This window comes from Heterodontus francisci, chromosome 12 (genome assembly GCF_036365525.1).
Source record: "Heterodontus francisci isolate sHetFra1 chromosome 12, sHetFra1.hap1, whole genome shotgun sequence".
NCBI lineage: Eukaryota > Metazoa > Chordata > Chondrichthyes > Heterodontiformes > Heterodontidae > Heterodontus > Heterodontus francisci.
Window position 1 is genome coordinate 49,097,131 of NC_090382.1, and position 21,512 is coordinate 49,118,642.

General features: G+C 43.5%; 1 protein-coding gene across 3 annotated transcripts in view; it reads right to left on the bottom strand.

Annotated features, from left to right (window-relative positions):
• Window positions 1-21,512, bottom strand: part of afap1l1a (actin filament associated protein 1-like 1a) — a 290,476-nt gene that overhangs the window by 36,171 nt on the left and 232,793 nt on the right. For all 3 annotated transcript variants that reach the window (XM_068043393.1, XM_068043390.1, XM_068043391.1), the window contains 2 exons: window positions 4,626-4,837; window positions 175-320 (listed from right to left, as the gene is read on the bottom strand). In XM_068043393.1, coding sequence (XP_067899494.1) covers window positions 175-320; window positions 4,626-4,837 — 358 coding nt within the window. The remainder of the gene's footprint in view (window positions 1-174; window positions 321-4,625; window positions 4,838-21,512) is intronic.

Below are 21,512 nucleotides of genomic sequence, written 5' to 3' on the forward strand. Positions count from 1 at the left end.
AATTCCTTCCTAATTTCTGAACATTTTTACTGTTTTAATCCTGAACTCTAGTTGTGGATGGAGTAAGGTGTGATTTGATCTTCTAACATCGCAAATCCCAGAAACTATCAGCAACAAAAAAGATAAGTGTTGTGGCTTCTTGTTCATTTTATAGATGATGAATAGAGTTCTCACCAGAAGGAATGTCTGACTGCATCCACTATGTTTGCTATTGTTTCTACATCCACATAGTCATAATGCAGAGCCTCTGGCTTTGTGGTAGAGCCTGTCTCAGCAAGCAGAAGTCCCAGCCACCTACCCATCTCCTCAGAGGAGCTTGTCTGTAATAACCATAAGAGACGAGAACTGTGAATGACACTTTAGTATCAGTTAAAGCAGTCATAATACAAAACAAATTCCTCAACAAGGATGCCATTTGGAAACATTTCCCAACAAAATGTTTTGATTCATATCTATCAGCTTAAATACATGTGTTGATGTACGTTATTTCACATTCATTATAACATTAATTGCTACTGGAGGCTATTTAAAAAAATGACTAAGTCCCATTGTGCTCCAAATTGATAGAGTGCTGTACTGATATATTTATATTGCAGCCTCAGAGATTAATTGAATTCACCATATAAAATTAAGAATGTTTTTTGAAATAATTTTTGCCACATAAATATTGAGGATTTGACACAAATTTACAACCGGTACTATAACTTTATATTTTACTGCAACTTTTTATAATGTGTCTTGCTTTATACACAATACACAGTCAAAAGATACAAACATCAACATGGCTGCCAATGTGTTGTAATACTATTTTACTCTTTTTATTTTCACCAATTTTCTGCTTTCTTTCTTTCCTGAAGGTATTTACAGATACTTCACCCAAGTGGTCACAGTTCATGTGTGAACCTTGATGGTGAGTATCAGGAGGCTATTCAATCACATATAAGGCATCACAGTCAAACATCAGGCTCTTTGTTTGAATTCTCTTGTGTTTTCCTTTTTTTGTTAAGTATTCAGGAAAGAAAAGCTAAGATTGAAAGCTGACCTCATACAAGTCTTTAAAGTTGTGAAAGGGTTTGATTGGGTTGAAGTAAAGATGTTTCTACGTGTAGGGGAGTCCAAAAGTAGAGGTCATAAATATAAAATAGTGACTAATAAATCCAATCATGGCCCTCCTGCCTTGGGCGCTATGGCGTTGGAAGGATGAATGAGAACGGGCAGAGACTGCTTGAGTTGTGTACCTATCATAACCTCTGCATCACCAACTCGTTCTTTCACACTAAACCCTGTCACCAGGTTTCATGGAGGCACCCAAGATCACGTCGTTGGCACCAGCTAGACCTCATTGTCACAAGGCGAGCCGCCTTAAACAGTGTTCAAATCACACGCAGCTTCCACAGTGTGGACTGCGACACCGACCACTCCCTGGTGTGCAGCAAGGTTAGACTCAGACCAAAGAAGTTGCAACATTCCAAGCAGAAGGGCCACCCGCGCATCAACACGAGCAGAATTTCTCACCCACAGCTGTTACAAAAATTTCTAAATTCACTTGTAACAGCCCTTCAAAACACTCCCACAGGGGATGCTGAGACCAAGTGGGCCCACATCAGAGACGCCATCTATGAGTCAGCTTTGACCACCTACGGCAAAAGTGCGAAGAGAAATGCAGACTGGTTTCAATCTCATAATGAAGAGCTGGAACCTGTCATAGCCGCTAAGCGCATTGCACTTTTGAACTACAAGAAAGCCCCCAGCGATTTAACATCCGCAGCACTTAAAGCAGCCAGAAGTACTGCACAAAGAACAGCTAGGCGTTGCGCAAACGACTACTGGCAACACCTATGCAGTCATATTCAGCTGGCCTCAGACACCGGAAACATCAGAGGAATGTATGATGGCATGAAGAGAGCTCTTGGGCCAACCATCAAGAAGATCACCCCCCTCAAATCTAAATCGGGGGACATAATCACTGACCAACGCAAACAGATGGACCGCTGGGTTGAGCACTACCTAGAACTGTACTCCAGGGAGAATGCTGTCACTGAGACTGCCCTCAATGCAGCCCAGCCTCTACCAGTCATGGATGAGCTGGACATACAGCCAACCAAATCGGAACTCAGTGATGCCATTGATTCCCTTGCCAGCGGAAAAGCCCCTGGGAAGGACAGCATTACCCCTGAAATAATCAAGAGTGCCAAGCCTGCTATACTCTCAGCACTACATGAACTGCTATGCCTGTGCTGGGACGAGGGAGCAGTACCCCAGGACATGCGCGATGCCAACATCATCACCCTCTATAAAAACAAAGGTGACCGCGGTGACTGCAACAACTACCGTGGAATCTCCCTGCTCAGCATAGTGGGGAAAGTCTTTGCTCGAGTCGCTCTGAACAGGCTCCAGAAGCTGGCCGAGCGCGTCTACCCTGAGGCACAGTGTGGCTTTCGTGCAGAGAGATCGACTATTGACATGCTGTTCTCCCTTCGTCAGATACAGGAGAAATGCCGTGAACAGCAGATGCCCCTCTACATTGCTTTCATTGATCTCACCAAAGCCTTTGACCTCGTCAGCAGACGTGGTCTCTTCAGACTACTAGAAAAGATCGGATGTCCACCAAAGCTACTAAGTATCATCACCTCATTCCATGACAATATGAAAGGCACAATTCAACATGGTGGCTCCTCATCAGAGCCCTTTCCTATCCTGAGTGGTGTGAAACAGGGCTGTGTTCTCGCACCCACACTTTTTGGGATTTTCTTCTCCCTGCTGCTTTCACATGCGTTCAAATCCTCTGAAGAAGGAATTTTCCTCCACACAAGATCAGGGGGCAGGTTGTTCAACCTTGCCCGTCTAAGAGCGAAGTCCAAAGTACGGAAAGTCCTCATCAGAGAACTCCTCTTTGCTGACGATGCTGCTTTAACATCTCACACTGAAGAATGCCTGCAGAGTCTCATCGACAGGTTTGCGTCTGCCTGCAATGAATTTGGCCTAACCATCAGCCTCAAGAAAACGAACATCATGGGGCAGGATGTCAGAAATGCTCCATCCATCAATATTGGCGACCACGCTCTGGAAGTGGTTCAAGAGTTCACCTACCTAGGCTCAACTATCACCAGTAACCTGTCTCTAGATGCAGAAATCAACAAGCGCATGGGTAAGGCTTCCACTGCTATGTCCAGACTGGCCAAGAGAGTGTGGGAAAATGGCGCACTGACACGGAACACAAAAGTCCGAGTGTATCAGGCCTGTGTCCTCAGTACCTTGCTCTACGGCAGCGAGGCCTGGACAACGTATGCCAGCCAAGAGCGACGTCTCAATTCATTCCATCTTCGCTGCCTTCGGAGAATACTTGGCATCAGGTGGCAGGACTATATCTCCAACACAGAAGTCCTTGAAGCGGCCAACACCCCCAGCTTATACACACTACTGAGTCAGCGGCGCTTGAGATGGCTTGGCCATGTGAGCCGCATGGAAGATGGCAGGATCCCCAAAGACACATTGTACAGCGAGCTCGCCACTGGTATCAGACCCACCGGCCGTCCATGTCTCCGTTATAAAGACGTCTGCAAACGCGACATGAAATCGTGTGACATTGATCACAAGTCGTGGGAGTCAGTTGCCAGCATTCGCCAGAGCTGGCGGGCAGCCATAAAGACAGGGCTAAATTGTGGCGAGTCGAAGAGACTTAGTAGTTGGCAGGAAAAAAGACAGAGGCGCAAGGGGAGAGCCAACTGTGCAACAGCCCCAACAAACAAATTTCTCTGCAGCACCTGTGGAAGAGCCTGTCACTCCAGAATTGGCCTTTATAGCCACTCCAGGCGCTGCTTCACAAACCACTGACCACCTCCAGGCGCGTATCCATTGTCTCTCGAGATAAGGAGGCCCAAAAGAAGAAGGGATTCAGGAGAAACTTCTTCATCCAGAGAGTAGTGAGCATGTGGAACTCACTACCATATTGAGTGGTTCAGGTGAATAGGATAGAGGCACTTAACAGGAAAAAAGATAAGTACATGAAGGAGAAAGGAAGAAAAGGATACATTGATAGGGTGAGATGAAGTAAGGTGGGAGAAGGCTTGTGCAGAGCATAAACACATGGCATAAAGCTTCTGGGCTGAATGGTTTGTTTCTGTGCTGTGAAACTCAATGTAATTCTAACTCTTATGTAGCCTGCATCCTCCCTCACCTATCCTTCACATGAGCACACTTACAGTAAGGACAGCAATCAAGAGCAGGAACTCCTCTGTAATTAATTGGTGCTGAAGCCAACTGTAGCACCGTTATTAGTGCCCTGGCTAAGCTTAGCTAATGCAGCAGAGATGATGATTAAACCTGGGACCTTGCTGGTCTGTTTACTGTGTAACAGCTATCTACTCATTGCATAAATTCCCTGAGCCCACTGCAGATATCTATAGAATGATCCACCATGCAATATAGTGAGATCAAAGATGTTCAAGGAATTCAAAATGCAGTTGGATACTAGCCTGGGTGAGCCAAAATACTCGGGGATGAGCGTGAGAGGCCAAATATCCTGTTTATTCTCATCTTTAGCTTAGTTTCTTCTTTAATAAAAACTAGCTACGAGCTGATTTATAATTAAATACCAACTATAAATTCATTATAAATAGCTGCACCTCTAGCACACAAATGTCCTGTCCATTTCGAAGGATCCGGAAAGCAAAGGGATGTTTCGGTCCAAACCCTGGTACCACCTCACACCCCTGCAGCACGATGGAGTTCACATGTGTCCTTAGATCTGTCCTGTCTTTATGGAAGTACAGTGTATTGCCTTTCAGTCGACACCAACGCTCTCTCCAGTAGTTGTTAACCATCACATTGAGGTAATCTGGAATAGAGTTAAGGGCATAAGGCATGACATATACTGCTGTGGACGTTTCACATATAACATAAGTTTGAACACAAGTGCATGATTATGGAGAGAGAGAAGTCCATTCATCCTTTGATACCAGGTCAACTTCTTGGCTTCATGCTGCAGACAGTCCCACCATACACTACATCTCACAATCTTAATCCCAACAATCACTATTTTGCTTCAGATATTGGCTATATTTCTAGATTTACTATAGCTATACAAACTCTTGCAGCAGAAATCTGCCTAGTTCTCTGGAAGAATCTCACTATCCTCTCTAGTAAAAGACAGCACAAGTGTACAACTCAAAAAAGAAGCTTCTCCTGAATTTTATTTGTGGATAAACTTTCCTGGTATCTTCAAGCCACGGATCAATTATAGCTAACAGGGCCATGATCTACTCTCAAACTTATACTGATGTTGCATTGAAGCAGCCGTGAGGAAATGGCAGAGAATGGCCTGGTGATGGTGTTCTTCCAGCTATCCCTCCTTCCTTCTCTAAAGTGCCTACCCTGCACTTCCCCTTAGTGATGTAGCTGAGGTTGAGGAGTCGCAAGTAGAAACCTGCTTCTCACCACACTGTGGAACTACAATTCAGGTGTAAGTGTTAGCTGTGGCTCAGTCGGTACCACTCTTGCCTCTGAGTGATAAGGTTCTGGGTTCAAGTCCCTCTCTAGGACTTGAGCACAAGAAATCAAGGCTGCCGCTCCAGTACTGCTGTCGTTTGGATGACATGTTACACTAAGGCCCCATCTGCTTTCCAAGCAAGCATCTTGCTCTCAGATGGATGTAAAAAATCTCATGGCACTATTTTGAAGAAAAGCAAGGAAGTTATCCCTGGCATCCTGGCCAATATTTATCCCTCAGTCAACATCGCAAAAACAGATTATCTGGTCATTATCACATTGTTGTTTGTGAGAGTTTGCTGTGCGCATACTGGCTGCCATGTTTCCTGCATTACAACAGTGACTGCACTTCATAAAGTACTTCATTGGCTGCAAAGCACTTTGAGATGTCCAGTGGGCGTGAATAGTGCTACATAAATTTAAGTCCTTTTTTCTTCCATTAGGCTATGCTACCAAGGTGAGGGAGATTGTTGCTGGGAAAGCACAGGTAGATGCAAAGAAATGTTTCCTCCATTCTTCCCCCAAATGTGTCTCAGCCCTAACCTCAGATGATGATCAGTAGTGGGGAGTATTTCCCACACTAGCCACCTTGTGGACTCTATGAGAAAGCTTGCCAAATATTGCCTCACAACAATTGTCCACATTGTGCCTACCCAAACTCATTTTTAGGTGTAGCCCGTGCAACCATTAGTCTGGCCTGGATTCAAATCAAAATCCCAGAGGTGAAAGGCCAGGGTCTAATCCTCCGCACTTGGTTTCTTTTCAGACTATTTCTGACTTAAAAGAGTTGAGGTGAAAATGGAACTGTTGTAAATGAAAAGTACAGATGGATAAAATCCTATTGCTTAAAAACAAATGGAAACCCTATACTTGGGATCCGTGGTACAGGTAGAGGTTAAATAACTCAGCACTTTTGTTTGAAGTTTTACCTTATTCCCATTATAAGCTTTTCAAAGAATGAAAAACCGGTAAAGGAAAATCACAAAGAGCAATTATAGAAATCTGATCTATTCTGATGAACTAATAACAGCACTCTCAATGCACATTGTCGGCAGTGGGAAATACTATTTTCTTTTCCCTTTATGGTTCTACCTCATGACTTTAGAATTATTTTCAGTCACACAATGAGGCACAGTAACTATCCTGCTGCAAGATTTACACATGAATTGATATGTAAGACTGAAAAAAGATGGAAAATTATTTCTTAGTTTAATACAACTAAAAAGAAACTCATCAAATTGTAGGTAACATGGGGCAGAATTTTACTGCGAGCTTTGGGACCCTGATGTCGGGACCAGATGGGGTTCCTGAGCTGGCAGCAGGACTAGTTCTGCAATTTTATCGGAGGCGGCCTACTATTTGGCTGCTTCTGGGCTTGCTGTCTAATTAAGGACAGTAGGCGGGATGCAGATGTTGCCGGCCTTGGAAGCCTCACCGGAAGAGGTGGGCGCAGCTGAGGCAGGTCGGTTATTGAGAGGGTGCCTCAACATGGAGGCACCCTCAGAGAGCTAAGTAAAACATTTAAAATCAGAGGGGCCAAGCAGGCAGGCCCGTCTGGATGGCCCATTTGTGCTGCGGGGGTGGCTTCCCTGCATGCAACTCCAGCTTTGGGCCATGGAGCCTCCAGCTCCAATAATTACCCAGATGCTTGCAGGGATGCTGCCTCCATGAAGTTTGTGGCCTCCCCAAGTGCTGGGGGCCTGCTCTACCACCAGCAAAATTCCCACGGGCCAGGAAAAATGTCCTTAATAGGGCCTTTAATTATTTAAATTGATTGCCTGCCTTTGTTCAGCAGGCAGGCTATCAGTATCCAGTCCCGCCGCTGGGAGATTTCCTTGGCAGCGAGACTTCATCGGGGAGCCTTCCCGATGTGGCTTCCCACTATTTTCTAGGTATGGAAAAGTTAGGTTGTATACTATCATTGTCAAGGCTTATACGTGAAGAATGGCCACTCGAAGGAGTTACTGGTGAGAGGTACTCCTCATGGTACTGATCTTATTGTAAACCAGAGAGCAAAATTGTTCAGGGTGGTTGGGAGGCAGGGGAATTGTGGGGGGAATGGAGAGAAAATAATCAAATTTAGTTTAATTTTCTTTAAAAATATCTACACCGATGATTATTTTGGCATTGTCTGAGGTGCTTTAACATCTGACAGTAATTAATTCTACTCCTCCATTGTAAATCTGCCACTGTTGCTCTGTTGAAAAGGAAGCCTACATGTAGGTAAAGTTTAAAAAGGGTCCCTTGTTCATGGGTTTTGTATGTACAATTATGTTGTATGTCAGCTTTACTTATGAAACACTAATCCCCAAAGTCCAGTTATATTCACTATGTCTACTTATGTGTCATGTCTGTCCTGACAACTTGTAATCCTCTCTCTACAGCCTGACTAGAATATTAGCTGTCTTAATGAATCCCAGCATCCATGTAACTTGTATAGAGATTGAGGAAGCAAAAGAAAAACATACAAGCTAACCATATGTTGCAGGTATCCTTGACAAGTGTCTGGGTGGTTGGAATTCATGAAACCCACCAGACATATGGCAAGCAGACTGAGATTCTGACCTTTGCTGGAACTCAAAACTGGAACTATACTGGCCTATGATTGAGTGTTTGTTGTTTTGAGACTGGGGCATGATTGTCCCTGGATGGGTGGTGATGAATTTAACAGCAATTGTAACAGTGGAATTGTCATTATTGCCAGAAAGTCAAATGCTCCTCTTAGGTTGGTAGAAAATAACTATAAATCTGCTAATATTTCCAAATAACACCTTAATCATTGCACCCTCCATTCCATAATGAGAGCCTGATCCTTCTGTCATTATCTCTTTGCATCTGGAATTGTTTATATATTCTTATCTTTAACTGTGCTTTCTGGCTTCTTGCCCTTCACTCCAAATATTTTCCTTCTCTTCTTTTCACCTCATCACATTGTGAACAATGTTCCCTTTAAAATTTAGTTGCTATGCGAGACCTATTTTTTTCAGTGTCCTGTCTCTTTAACTTTATTTTCACGGTTACACACATGCGTTATTTATCAGAAAACAAGGCCTGTATGGTACTGTTGAAGGGTCACTGACCTGAAACGTTAACTCTGCTTCTCTCTCCACAGATGCTGCCAGACCTGCTGAGTATTTCCAGCATTTCTTGTTTTGATTCCTGTATGGTACCTTTTAGGCTGCTGCAAGCTACGCACCCACGCAATTTAATAGGAACATTATTTGTGAAGTATTCTAATATATGGGGAATGCCCTATAAAGGCACGATATTATTGGCATCTATTCAGCCGAATTTACAGATGACACCATCTGTTTCCTTTGCTAGTTGCTGGGCGAATACCAAGAGCAATAGGTGGTTTGCCTTTCTAGCCACATACAACATTGCATTTGTTGGCTAACTTGATAGTTTAGCCAGTAAATGCACAGACTGGTGTGGCACTGAGTCATATGGATCAGCAAACACGGAGATTATGAGCTCAGTTAACTGATTTCGGCCAGGAGAGCAGCATGGGCATTACAACTGGCTGCATTGACCCAGGCCACAGAAGGGATTCTTAATCTTCTTTGGTGTTCAGTTGTATGGATCTCTGCTGAGGACAGAATCAGACTCAGTTGTGATCATTCCCATGCGCAATGCTCACACATAAACAATGACCACTTGGTGGTTTTCTGATGGCACTTGTGGCACCAGACATTAGCAGGAATTAGTGCCTTCAGAGAAACAGTAAAAGAAATCTGGGGGATAAATTATATTTTCCAATTATATTTATGGTTTATTTTTATGATTATCAAGGTTAGGAATTTTGGATCAGTAGAATGAAATATACTCCCAGATTTTAAAAAAAAAGCATGGGTCAGAATGCTGCAGCCGAGCTGAGAGCAGGTAGGTCTAGTGGTGGGGTGGGAGAGATTGTGGGGTGGGGGTGGTTGGGGGTGTCTGATCGCAGGATGGTGGAGGGTGCAGATGGTGGTTGCGGGGGTGGGGGTGGGGGAGATGTTTCTGAGCGTGGGGGAGGGGGAGCAGATGGTGATCAGGGGATTGTGAGAGGTGTGATCATATAGGGTGGAGCAGACAGATCTTTGGGGAAATACAGTTTACAGGTAAGCTTGTTGGACCTGGAAGAAACACTCTTGCTCCTCCTGGCCCACAAGCAGTGCTGTAAAGGCACATATCTCATGGATTCAACCTTTCTCATCTACTTTCACCTGCCGGCTTTCCTGAGGTCAGGGAAACCTAATTAACCATGGTTAAAAATAGAATCACTGTTAAAATGAAGGCATACAGCCTGATTAGAATATTTAAATGACCAACCTGGTTCTTGATTTCCCACCCCTCATCCCACCTCCGTTAAAAACGGAAGTGGGTGACTTTGAGATGGGCTGGGTTCCGATTTTAGCTTTTTAACCTTCCTCCCGAACCAAACCCACACACTTTTGGGGGCTAAATTTACCCTCTGATGTTTATAGGATTATTCTGTTCATTTCATCACCTCGTATCTGTAGATTTATATTGCAAGATTGAATAATGCTGAAGTTTCTTCCCTTAGATGTGACAAACTATCCATAATTTCTGAGTACTTTCATCACCTCAGCTGGACTTTGAAACAGGAACATTTTCCACTGTTGTTTACCATTTTATAAATAATGACTTGGTGGATAGAATATTATTCAAGGTGTCTAAGTTTATGACTAACTCCAAATTGGATGCAGTGGCCAATGATGCAGTTACACTTACAGTATTTTTGGTTATTATTTTCTTCACTGAAAGGATTTGAGAATGGTTATCTTTAAGTATTGTGTTCTAACACAAAGTGAATACACACAGGTATTAAAAGCCACAGGCTGCTGTCATTGAAACAAAAGGTTTATTTGTTATGAAAATGTGTAATCAACCTACATTAGCCAATTTATGGAATTCTGTGGCTCATCATTTACTTCAAACTGAGACAATGAGAGACAACAGACTTAACTCAGCCTCATTTAGCCAAGATGGTCTTTATTCAATGGGAATAGTAGGAGATGGTTTCTCAGGACCCAAACCCTAAGAGGAGAGGAGAGTTACCCAGTTTTACTGATTGTTTATCTACTGTTAAATCATTTGCCAGGAATAGAGAGAGTCTAAGAGAAAAGATGATAGCAGTTAGTCAGGGTTTAAACTACAAACTACAAGGTAAAGGCCTGGAGTTGCAAGTTGAGATGCAAGAAGTCAATTTTTGCAGTTAGAATTTCCCCAGAAAGCAAGATAACACCAAAACAAAAGATTTATTTTATTTTGCCAGAAGGGGCAGAGAGGAATTTTCCAGATTTTTCTTTTCCCCTTGCAAGCAGTGCTTTTTTTCCTGATTCCTTTCCAAGGAGATTGCATGGCTGCAGGGGCGGCTAGGAAGAATCTAGTCATGTTGCTCCAGGCATCATGAGCTGATCTTTTCCTGCTCATCATTTTCATTTGTTCATAAGTCAGAGATGAAAGGGCCATTGTGTATGGTTTACTATTCTCATTTTTCAAGGTGAGAAATTAAAATTGACTGCAGTTTGTTTACAACTATTCATCTGTATGTTTATTAGCTTTATGTAAAATAAAGCAGCTTAATGATTTATATCTGGTGTTATCTCGCTAAAATGTTTTCCTGTCCATCTGCTGAAAGATTGGAGGTGTGTACATGGGAATACAGCCGGAAGATAGAATATCCAGTTCACAGGGGTGTGCTATTGTTACCACACTCCCCAGATTAATTGTATAATTTCATATTTGCTTGTATAGGTACATTCCTGAATGTTAAACACTGGCATGAGATATGGTTGTTGAAAACTTTGGTTCAGTGTTCATAGGAACGTTGAGATATAAAATAAGGGTGTAACTTATGTCGAAGGAAGTGATGTTGAAGTTGTAGCCGGCCTTTGTGAGGCATCATCCAGAGCACTGTTTTCAATTTTGGTTGCTAAATAATGGGAAAGATGTAAAATTACTGGAGAGAGTCCAGAGGAGGGCTAAGCAATTGATCCCTCAATTGAGAGCTCTGAGCTGTGGTTAAGATTATTGAGTCTGGGACTCGACTTTCTGGAGAAAAGAGTAAGGAAAGAATTGATAGAAATTTTGTTGGGTATGGAGATGGTATCAGAAAAATTTTGCTGCCAGGCACATAATTTGAGGACTATCGGGCGCCAACATTTAAAGTTAAAGGTGTTAGAAGAAAATAGGAAATTTAGGAAATATTTTATTCTAAGAAGGAGATAACATTGTGGAACAAATGACCAGAAAACCATGATCGTTTTTAAAATGTAGATACATTTGGCTTCAAATAAGCCCCTTGACTTCCACAGCTATCTTGACTACACTTCCTCACACCCCACTTCCTGTAAGGACTCTATTCCATTCTCCCAATTTCTCTGTTTCCAATGTTATGACGGTGTTTCTATATTTTTTGTTAAGTTTTTTTTTGAGGATTCTTGTATTTTAGAATTATGGGCATTGTTTTATTTGGGAAAACTGAAAAGGATTCCATGGATTTTTTTTTTACTGGGGTCATTGAAGGGACACAGAGGTTTTGTTTGAAAACAACATTTATTGGAAGTCACCTGTCTTCAGATAAATACATAGCAGGGGCCTTTTGACTTGCGGGAGATATTTACAGAGATGTGACAGGTCAAGATTTATAGGGGACAAGAAGCTTAACTTTTGAGATAATGTTTTTGGTTTCACTTTCTACAATGTGTTGGGGCATGAACTGATTTGAAGGCAGTTGGAGAAAACCAGCCAAGAGAGCAGTCACCATCAGCACCCTCTTCCATCTCTTTGAGAACTTCCTGAGAATCAAGTGTAAGAAATCGAGAAACTGATGCTGCATTTCTCCTGGAAAGCCTGCCAAACTGATCTTCAACATCACCTGAAAAGAAAAGTTCTAGAAGGATTCCAGTGACAGCCATTTACGCATATTTGGGACGCAAACCAAAAAAGGGGCAACTGACACCTTTCCATATCTTCTCTTTTTTCTTCAAGAATTAGCAAGTATTTGGCCAGTATATTTTGTTTGGTCTTTTTTTGTAACAGAGCTCTAAAGAGAAATTCCCTTTATTTGCTTTATTTCTGGTTAAGTCTTGCTAAATTAAAAACTGATAATTTTGTTGTTTATTAAAGAAACCTGGTTGGTGTATTTTATTTTGCGATAAAAGTAGTCCATGATTGACCGTATCAGTAACTGGGTAAACATTTAAATATATGTTGTGACCTGTGGAGAAGTGGAACTAGAAAAAACTGCGCACTCCTCCAACCTCAGTCGTAACACTATCACATCTGTTCTGACAATGCCAACTTCCATACCAATACTTCCAATATGTCTTTCTTTATTCACAACTAAGGATTCCGCTCCATCATGATTGACAGGGCCCTTGGCCGTGTCTGTCCCATTACCCTTACTTCTGCTCAACCCTTCCCCTCCCTCCCAAAACCATGATAGGGATCCCCTTGTCCTCACCTTTCACCACACCAGCCTCAACATTCAATGGATCATCCTCTGGTATTTTCGCCACATGTAATGTGACACCACCATCAAATACATCTTCACTTCCTCTCCCCCTTCAGCATTCCAAAGGGACTGTTCCCTATACAACACCCTGATCCACTCTTCAATCACTCCAAATACCCCTCCCCTTCCCATGGCATCTTCCTGTGCAAGTGAAGAACATGCAACACCTGCATTTTTACCTCTTCCCTTTCCATCATTCCGGACCCTAAACACTCCTTGTAGATGATACAGTGATTTACATGTACTTCTTTCAATTTAGGGTACTGTATTCGCTGCTCCTGATGTGATCTACTCTACGTAGGGGAGACCAAATGCAGATGGTTTGATCACTCTGCAGAATACCTCCGTTCAGTCTGCAAGCATGACCCTGAGCATCTGGTTGCATGTTACTTTATTTATCTGCCCCACACCCACACTGACCTCTCTATCCCCAGCCTCCTACATTGTTCCAACGAAGCTTATCTTTTGATTAGACACTTTACAGTGTTCTGGACTCAACACTGCATTCAACAATTTCAAATCATAACCACTACCCTTATATTTTGAGATTGCAGCTGATGGCAATGATTCCGCTATTGCCATTTACACCTCCTCTAGGCCCATCTTTTGTTTCTTTTCTTGTCCCATTACCATCCCTTTTGGCCTTGCTACATCATCTTTTCTGTCACTTAAACTCTCCTGTCTTCCACCGTTTCACATATCTTCCGTTTTGTTCTTTCCTTCCTCCCCTGCCTCTGTAGTTACTTATAGCCTGTTGCATCTCTAACTTGTTCCAGTTCTGATGAACGGTCATCAACCTGAAACTTTGTCTCTCTCTCTCCACATATGCTGCCTGACCTACTGAATTTTTCCAGCATTTTCTGTTTTTATGTTAAATTTCCAGCATTTGCAGTTTTCACTTTTAGCTAAGTTCTTGTTGGGAAAGGGGATACATGGGTAATTGATTCCAGAATCATGGTAAAAAAAATTATTGGGAGGTTTGGAAGAATGGACCAGATTGATCAACGTTCTTCACTTGCTTGAAATAACACAATGTTATGACATCAGCAAATTCACAAGATGCCATCATCAAAAAGGTATTGATGCAGAGATAGACAAATAGTGCTATAGAAAATCTACAGAGGCTACATCCAGGTGTAAGTTCAGTGATGCCCACCGGGAACTTCCGCTGCTCACCCAGTGGGCATTTCAGGATCAGGAGGAGGTTCCCAAAGGTGTATGTCCGTCTTCTAGGCCAGCCAAATACTGCGGCAGAAGTAGCCGGGTTCGGGGGTACCACACCTCTTAAAAAGAGACCGGTCTCTGACCCCTTCAGGCTCCATTGTAAGGGGATTGATAATTATATAGAAAAAGAGATGGGTTTCTTTTAAATTTCATGGTCTAGCCTGTGATTCCCAGGTGAGCCTTACTTCTATCGTGGAGGAAGCTCGTATTCCTGTTTTCACCAGGTGTACCAAGGATACATCAGGTCTTTTTGAGGCTGAGGTAACAGGATCTCCTGATGTAGCAAGTTCTTTCTCCTTGTATCAATGGTCTTGTTTGGGGTGCACAGAGGCTCTCTGCTCACAAGGTCATTTGGTAACTGGATAGCAATGTTGGGCTGGAGTTATGACAGGACTGTGCTGTAAGGACTGCTGATAATTGGTTGTGTTATGTCAGTTACAAATAATGGGCTGGATCTTGTTCTCCCACTGCCGGGAGCGGTGGCAGGTGCAGAAAATGGCAGCCGCCATGCAAGGGCCCCACGTTGCCTCACTGGCGCAATCTTGCATATGGCGAGCACTTTGCATATGCATGGCAGATGCTCCCCAATCACGTGGCTGGGGCGGCCTCGGTGATGGCGTCACCTGATGAATAAACATTTTTAAAAGGCTCCCATCCCTGGAAACAGCACAACATAATACAAAGTTGTCCCCTTCCACCCTACCATTCACACAGAACGCAGAGTTGATTCCTTCCCCCTATACAGTACATAGTGCAGAGTTGACCCCTTCCCACCAGCCCCCCCCCCATACAGTACATACAAACATACATATGAACATATGAATTAGGAGCAGTAGGAGGCCACGCAGCCCCTTGAGCCTGCTCCACTATTCAACAAGATGATTTGATTGTAACCTCAACTCCATATTCCTGCCTACCCCAATACCCTTTCACCCCCCTTGCTTATCAAGAATCTATCTACCTCTGCCTTAAAAATATTCAAAGACTCTGCTTCCACTGCCTTTTGAGGAAGAGAGTTCCAAAGACTCACAACCCTCTGAGAGAAAACATTTCTCTTCATCTCTGTCTGAAATGGGCGACCCCTTATTTTTAAACAGTGACCCCTAGTTCTAGATTCTCCCACAAGGCAAAACATCCTTTCCACATCCACCCTGTCAAGACCCTTCCCAAGACCTTTCACGATCTTATATGATTCAATAAAGTCGCCTGTTACTCTTCTAAACTCCAGCGGATACAAGCCTAGCCTGTCCAACCTTTCCTCTTAAGACAACCCGCCTATTCCAGGTATTAGTCCAGTAAACCTTCTTTGAACAGCTTCCAATGCATTTACATCCTTCCTTGAATAAGGAGACCAATACTAAACACAGTATTCCAGATGTGGTCTCACTAATACCCTGTATAACTGAAGCATAACCTCCCTACTTTTGTATTCAATTCCCCTTGCAATAAATAACATTCTATTTGCTTTCCTAATTACTTCTTGTACCTGCATACCAATCTTTTACAATTCATGCACTTGGACAACCAGATCCCTCTGCATCTCAGAGCTCTGCAATCTCTCACCATTTAGATTATATGCTTTTTTAAAATTTTTCCTGCCAAAATGGACAACTTCACATTTTCCCACATTATACTCTATTTGACAGATCTTTGTCCACTCGCTTAACCTATCTATATCCATTTGTAGCCTCTTTATGTCCTCTTCACTACTTAATTTCCTACCTATCTTTGTGTCATTAGCAAATTTAGCAACCATACCTTCGGTCCCTCTTTCCAAGTCATTTAGGTAAGTTGTAACAAGTTGAGGCCCCAGCACTAACCCCTGTGGCACACCACTTGTTACATGTTGCCAACCAGAAAATTACCCATTTATGCTTACTTTCTATTTCCTGTTAGCTAGCCAATCTTCTATCCATGCCAATATGTTACCCCCTACACCAAGAGCTTTTATTTTCTGCAATAAACTTTGATGTGACACCTTATCAAATGCCTTCTGGAAATCTAAGTACAGTACATCCACCGGTTCCCCTTTATCCACAGTACGTTACTTCTTCAAAGAACTCCAATAAATTGGTTAAACATGATTTCCCTTTCAAAAAGCCATGTTGACTCTGTCTGATTATGTTGAATTTTTCTAAGTGCCCTGCTATAATGCCTTTCATAATAGCTTCTAACATTTACCCCATGACAGATGTTAAGCTAACTGGTCTGTAGTTTCCTGCTTTCTGTCTCCCTCCCTTTTTGAATAAAGGAGTTATATTGCCTATTTTCCAATGTAATGGAACCTTCCCTGAATCTAAGGAATTTTGGAAAATTAAAAAGCGCATCAACTGTTTTTCCAGACACTTCTTTTAAGACCCGAGGATGAAGTCCATCAGGACCTGGGGACTTGTCAGCCCGCAGTTCCAGCAATTTGCTCAGTACCACTTCCCTGGTGATTGTAATTTTCGTGAGTTCCTCCCTTCATTCCATTTCCTATTTCTGGGATGTTTCTTGTATCCTCTATAGTGAAAACCAATGCAAAATACCTGTTCAATTGATCTGCCATCTCCTTATTATCCATTATTAATTCCCCAGACTCACTTTCTATAGGACTAATGCTCACTTTGTTAATTCTTTTCTTTTTAAAATATCAATAGAAACTCTTACTATCTGTTTTTATATTTCTAGCTAGCTTTCTCTTGTACTCTAATTTTTCCTTCCTTATTAATCTTTTACTCATTATTTGCTGCTTTTTATATTCTGTCCAATCTTCTGAACTGCCACCCATCTTTGTGCAATTATATGCTTTTTCTTTAAGTTTGATACTATTTTTAACTTTTTTAGTTAACCACGGATGGTGGGTCCTCCCCTTGGAATTTTTCTTTCTTGTTGGAATGCATCTATTCTGTGTATTCTGAAATAGCCCCTTAAATGTCTGCCACTGCATCTCTATTAACTTATCCATTAACCTACTTTGACACTTCACTTTTGCTAGCTCTGCTTTCATGCCCTCATAATTGCCCTTATTTAAGTTTAAAATACTAGTCTTAGACCCACTCTTCTCTCCCTCAAACTGTAAAATTCAATCATATTATGATCGCTGCAGCCTAGGGGTGCTTTCACTATGAGGTCATTAATTAATCCTATCTCGTTGTACAATACCAGATCTAATACCGCTAATCTTATAATCTAATCTAATAACTGCTCTCTGGTTGGCTGCAGAACATGCTGTTCTAAGAAACTATCCCAAAAACATTCTATGAGCTCCTCATCAAGGCTACCTTTGCCCAGCTGATTTTTCCAGTCTATGTTTAGTTGAAAATCCTCCATGATTACTGCCATTCCTTTCTGACAAGCACTCATTATTTCTTCCTTTATGCCCTGTCCTGCCTTGTGGTTATTGTTAGGGGCCTATACACCACTCCCACAAGTGACTTCTTGCTTTTATCATTTCAAATTTCAAACCAAACCGTTTCTACATCCTGATTTCCTGAACTTAAATAATCCCTCTCTATTGTGTTAATACCATCATTAATTAATAGAACCACCCTTCCACCTTTTCTTAGCTTCCTGTCCGTTCTAAATGTCATGTAGCCTTCAATATTCAGGTCCCAATCTATGTCATCTTGCAGCTATATCTCTGTAATGGCTATCAGATTGTACTTACTTATTTCTATTTGCGTTATCAGTTCATCCGTTTTGTTTTGAATGCTACGTGCATTCAGATACAAAGTCTTTGCCCTGTTATTTTTGTAACCTCCAGCCTTGTCTGCTGATTTACTCTTAGATTTGTACTCACTGTCCCGTCCTGTCATGGTCCGTTTATCTTTTCCCATATTAATACCCTTCTGTCTTGCCTTGTCTCTACTCTTTGACCACATCTTCCCAAATTTGATCCCTTGCCCCCACTATTTAGTTTAAAACCCTCTCTACTTCCCTCGTTATGCAACTCACTAGAACACTAGTCCCAGCACAGTTCAGGTGTAGACCATCCCAATGTAAAGCTCTCACTTTCCCCAGTACTGGTGCCACTGCCCCACGAACCGGAACCCACTTCTACCACACCAGTCTTTGAGCCACGCATTCATTTCTCTAATATTATTTGACCTCCAATTTGCACATGGCTCAAAAATAATCTAGAGATTATTACCTTTAACGTTATGCTTCTTAATTTGGTGTCTAGATCCTCATTCTGACTATGCAGAACCTCTTTCCTTGTCCTACCTATGTCATTGGTATCTACATGGACCACGATGACTAGATCCTCCCCCTCCCACTGTAAGTTCTTCTCCAGCCCTGAGCAGGGGTCCTGAACCCTATCACCGGGCAGGCAACACAGCCTTCTGGACTCTCACTCTTTGCTGCAGAGAACAATGTCAATCCCCCTCAGTATACGGTCCCCTACTACCCCTATTGTCCTTTTCGCTCCCCCGCTTGAACGGCTTCCTGTACTATGGGGCCATCGTCAGTCTGCTCATCCACACTACAGCCATCACTTATTCGTATAAGCTGCAAGAACCTCGTACTTGTTGCTTAATTGCAAGGGCTGAGGCTCCTCCACACCCGCCTTCCCGATCCCCTTACCTGCCTGACTTGTAGTCACACCCTCCTGTCCCTGACCACTGCAAAAAACAGATGACCCTATCCTAAGGGATGTGACTGCCTTCTGGAACAAAGTGTCCAGGTAACCTTCCTCCTCCCTGATGCATCGCAATGTCTGCAGCTCAGCCTCCAGCTCAATGACTCTGAGCTGAAGCTCCTCAAGCCGCAGACACTTACTACAGACATGGTTGCCATGGATTCCAGTGGCATCCAGGAGCTCCCACATGCTGTAGCCACGACACATCACCTGTCCTTCCATCTAAATTGTGTTAATTAGATTAAATTTATTTTTTACAATTAATTTATAGTTCCCCTCCTTACCGAACTCCTGTCACTTACCAAACTCCCTTCTTCATACACTGTGCACTCCAGTAGCACTCAGTGCAAATATAGTGCAGAGTTGACCCCATCCAGTACATACTGCAGAGTTTACCTCTTCCTCACCTTGGTGGCATTAGCTTTCCCTGGACAGGAAAGTGAAGGCACGTGTGTGCCGCATGTCATGCTGAAGATCGGGAACTGAAGGTAAGATCGCTGCAGATTACATTTTAATTGATGTAAAGATGTAATTTAAGTATGGCCCGGCATATCCCCCACTCTACCATTACCATCAAGCCAGGAGACCAACACTGGTTCAATGAAGAGTGCAGGAGGGCATGCCAGGAGCAGCACCAGGCATACCTCAAAATGAGGTGTCAACCTGGTGAAGCTACAACACAAGACTATCTGCATGCTAAACTGCGTAAGCAACATGCGATAGACAGAGCTAAGCGATCCCATAACCAACGGATCAGACCTAAGCTCTGCAGTCCTGCCACATCTGGCCGTGACTCCACAAATATCCCCATCCTCAATGATGGGAGAGCCCAGCACATCAGTGCGAAAGATAAGGCTGAAGCATTTGCAACAATCTTCAGCCAGAAGTGCAGAGTTGATGATCCATCTCGGCCTCCTCCTGAGGTCCCCAGCATCACAGATGCCAGACTTCAGCCAATTCAATTCACTCCGCGTGATATCAAGAAACGACTGAAGGCACTGGACACTGCAAAAGCTATGGGCCTTAACAATATTCCGGCAATAGTACTGAAGACCTGTGCTCCAGAACTTGCCGCGCCCCTAGCCAAGTTGTTCCAGGACAGCTACAACACTGGCATCTACCCTGCAATGTGGAAAATTGCCCAGGTATGTCAGGACAAATCCAACCCAGCCAATTACCGCCCCATCAGCCTACTCTCTATCATCAGTAAAGTGATGGAAGGTGTCATCAACAGTGCCATCAAGCGGCACTGCTTAGCAATAACCTGCTCAGTGATGCTCAGTTTGGGTTCCGCCAGGGCCACTCAGCTCCTGACCTCATTACAGCCTTGGTTCAAACATGGACAAAAGAGCTGAACTCAAGAGGTGAGGTGAGAGTGACTGCCCTTGACATCAAGGCAGCATTTGACCGAGTATGGCATCAAGGAGCCCTAGCAAAACTGAGGTCAATGGGAATCAGGGGGAAAACCCTCCGCTGGCTGGAGTCATACCTAGCGCAAAGGAAGATGGTTGTGGTTGTTGGAGGTCAATCATCTGAGCTCCAGGATATCACTGCAGGGGTTCCTCAGGGTAGTGTCCTAGGCCCAACCATCTTCAGCTGCTTCATCAATGACCTTCCTTCAATCATAAGGTCAGAAGTGGGGATGTTCGCGGATGATTGCATAATGTTCAGCATCATTCGTGACTCCTCAGATACTGAAGCAGTCCGTGTAGAAATGCAGCAAGACCCGGACAATATCCAGGCTTGGGCTGAGAAGTGGCAAGTAACATTCGCGCCACACAAGTGCCAGGCAATGACCATCTCCAACAAGAGAGAATCTAACCATCTCCCCTTGACATTCAACAGCATTACCATTGCTGAATCCCCCACTATCAACATCCTAGGGGTTACCATTGACCAGAAACTGAACTGGAGTAGCCATATAAATACCGTGGCTACAAGAGCAGGTCAGAGGCTAGGAATCCTGAGGCGAGTAACTCACCTCCTGACTCCCCAAAGCCTGTCCACCACTACAAGGCACAGTCAGGAGTGTGATGGAATACTCTCCACTTGCCTGGATGGGTGCAGCTCCAACAACACTCAAGAAGCTCGACGCCATCCAGGACAAAGCAGCCCGCTTGATTGGCACGCCATCTACAAACATTCACTCCCTCCACCACCGACGCACAGTGGCAGCAGTGTGTACCATCTACAAGATGCACTGCAGCAATGTACCAAGGCTCCTTAGACAGCACCTTCCAAACCCGCGACCTCTCCCAACTAGAAGGACAAGGGCAGCAAATACATGGGAACACCACCACCTGCAAGTTCCCCTCTAAGTCACACACCATCCTGACTTGGAACTATATCGCCGTTCCTTCACTGTCGCTGGGTCAAAATTCTGGAACTCCCTTCCTAACAGCACTGTGGGTGTACCTACCCCAAATGGACTGCAGCGGTTCAAGAAGGCAGCTCACCACCACCTTCTCAAGGGCAATTAGGGATGGGCAATAAATGCTGGCCTGGCCAGTGTCGCCCACATCCCATAAATTAATTTAAAAAAAAATGCAAACTTGGGTCCCATCGCAGAGTGGTAGAAGGGCCACCACAGAGCTTCCCCACCACCGGGAACATCGGGCCTGGCAATTCCACCGTTGGGTTCTGTGGCGGCCACTGCCA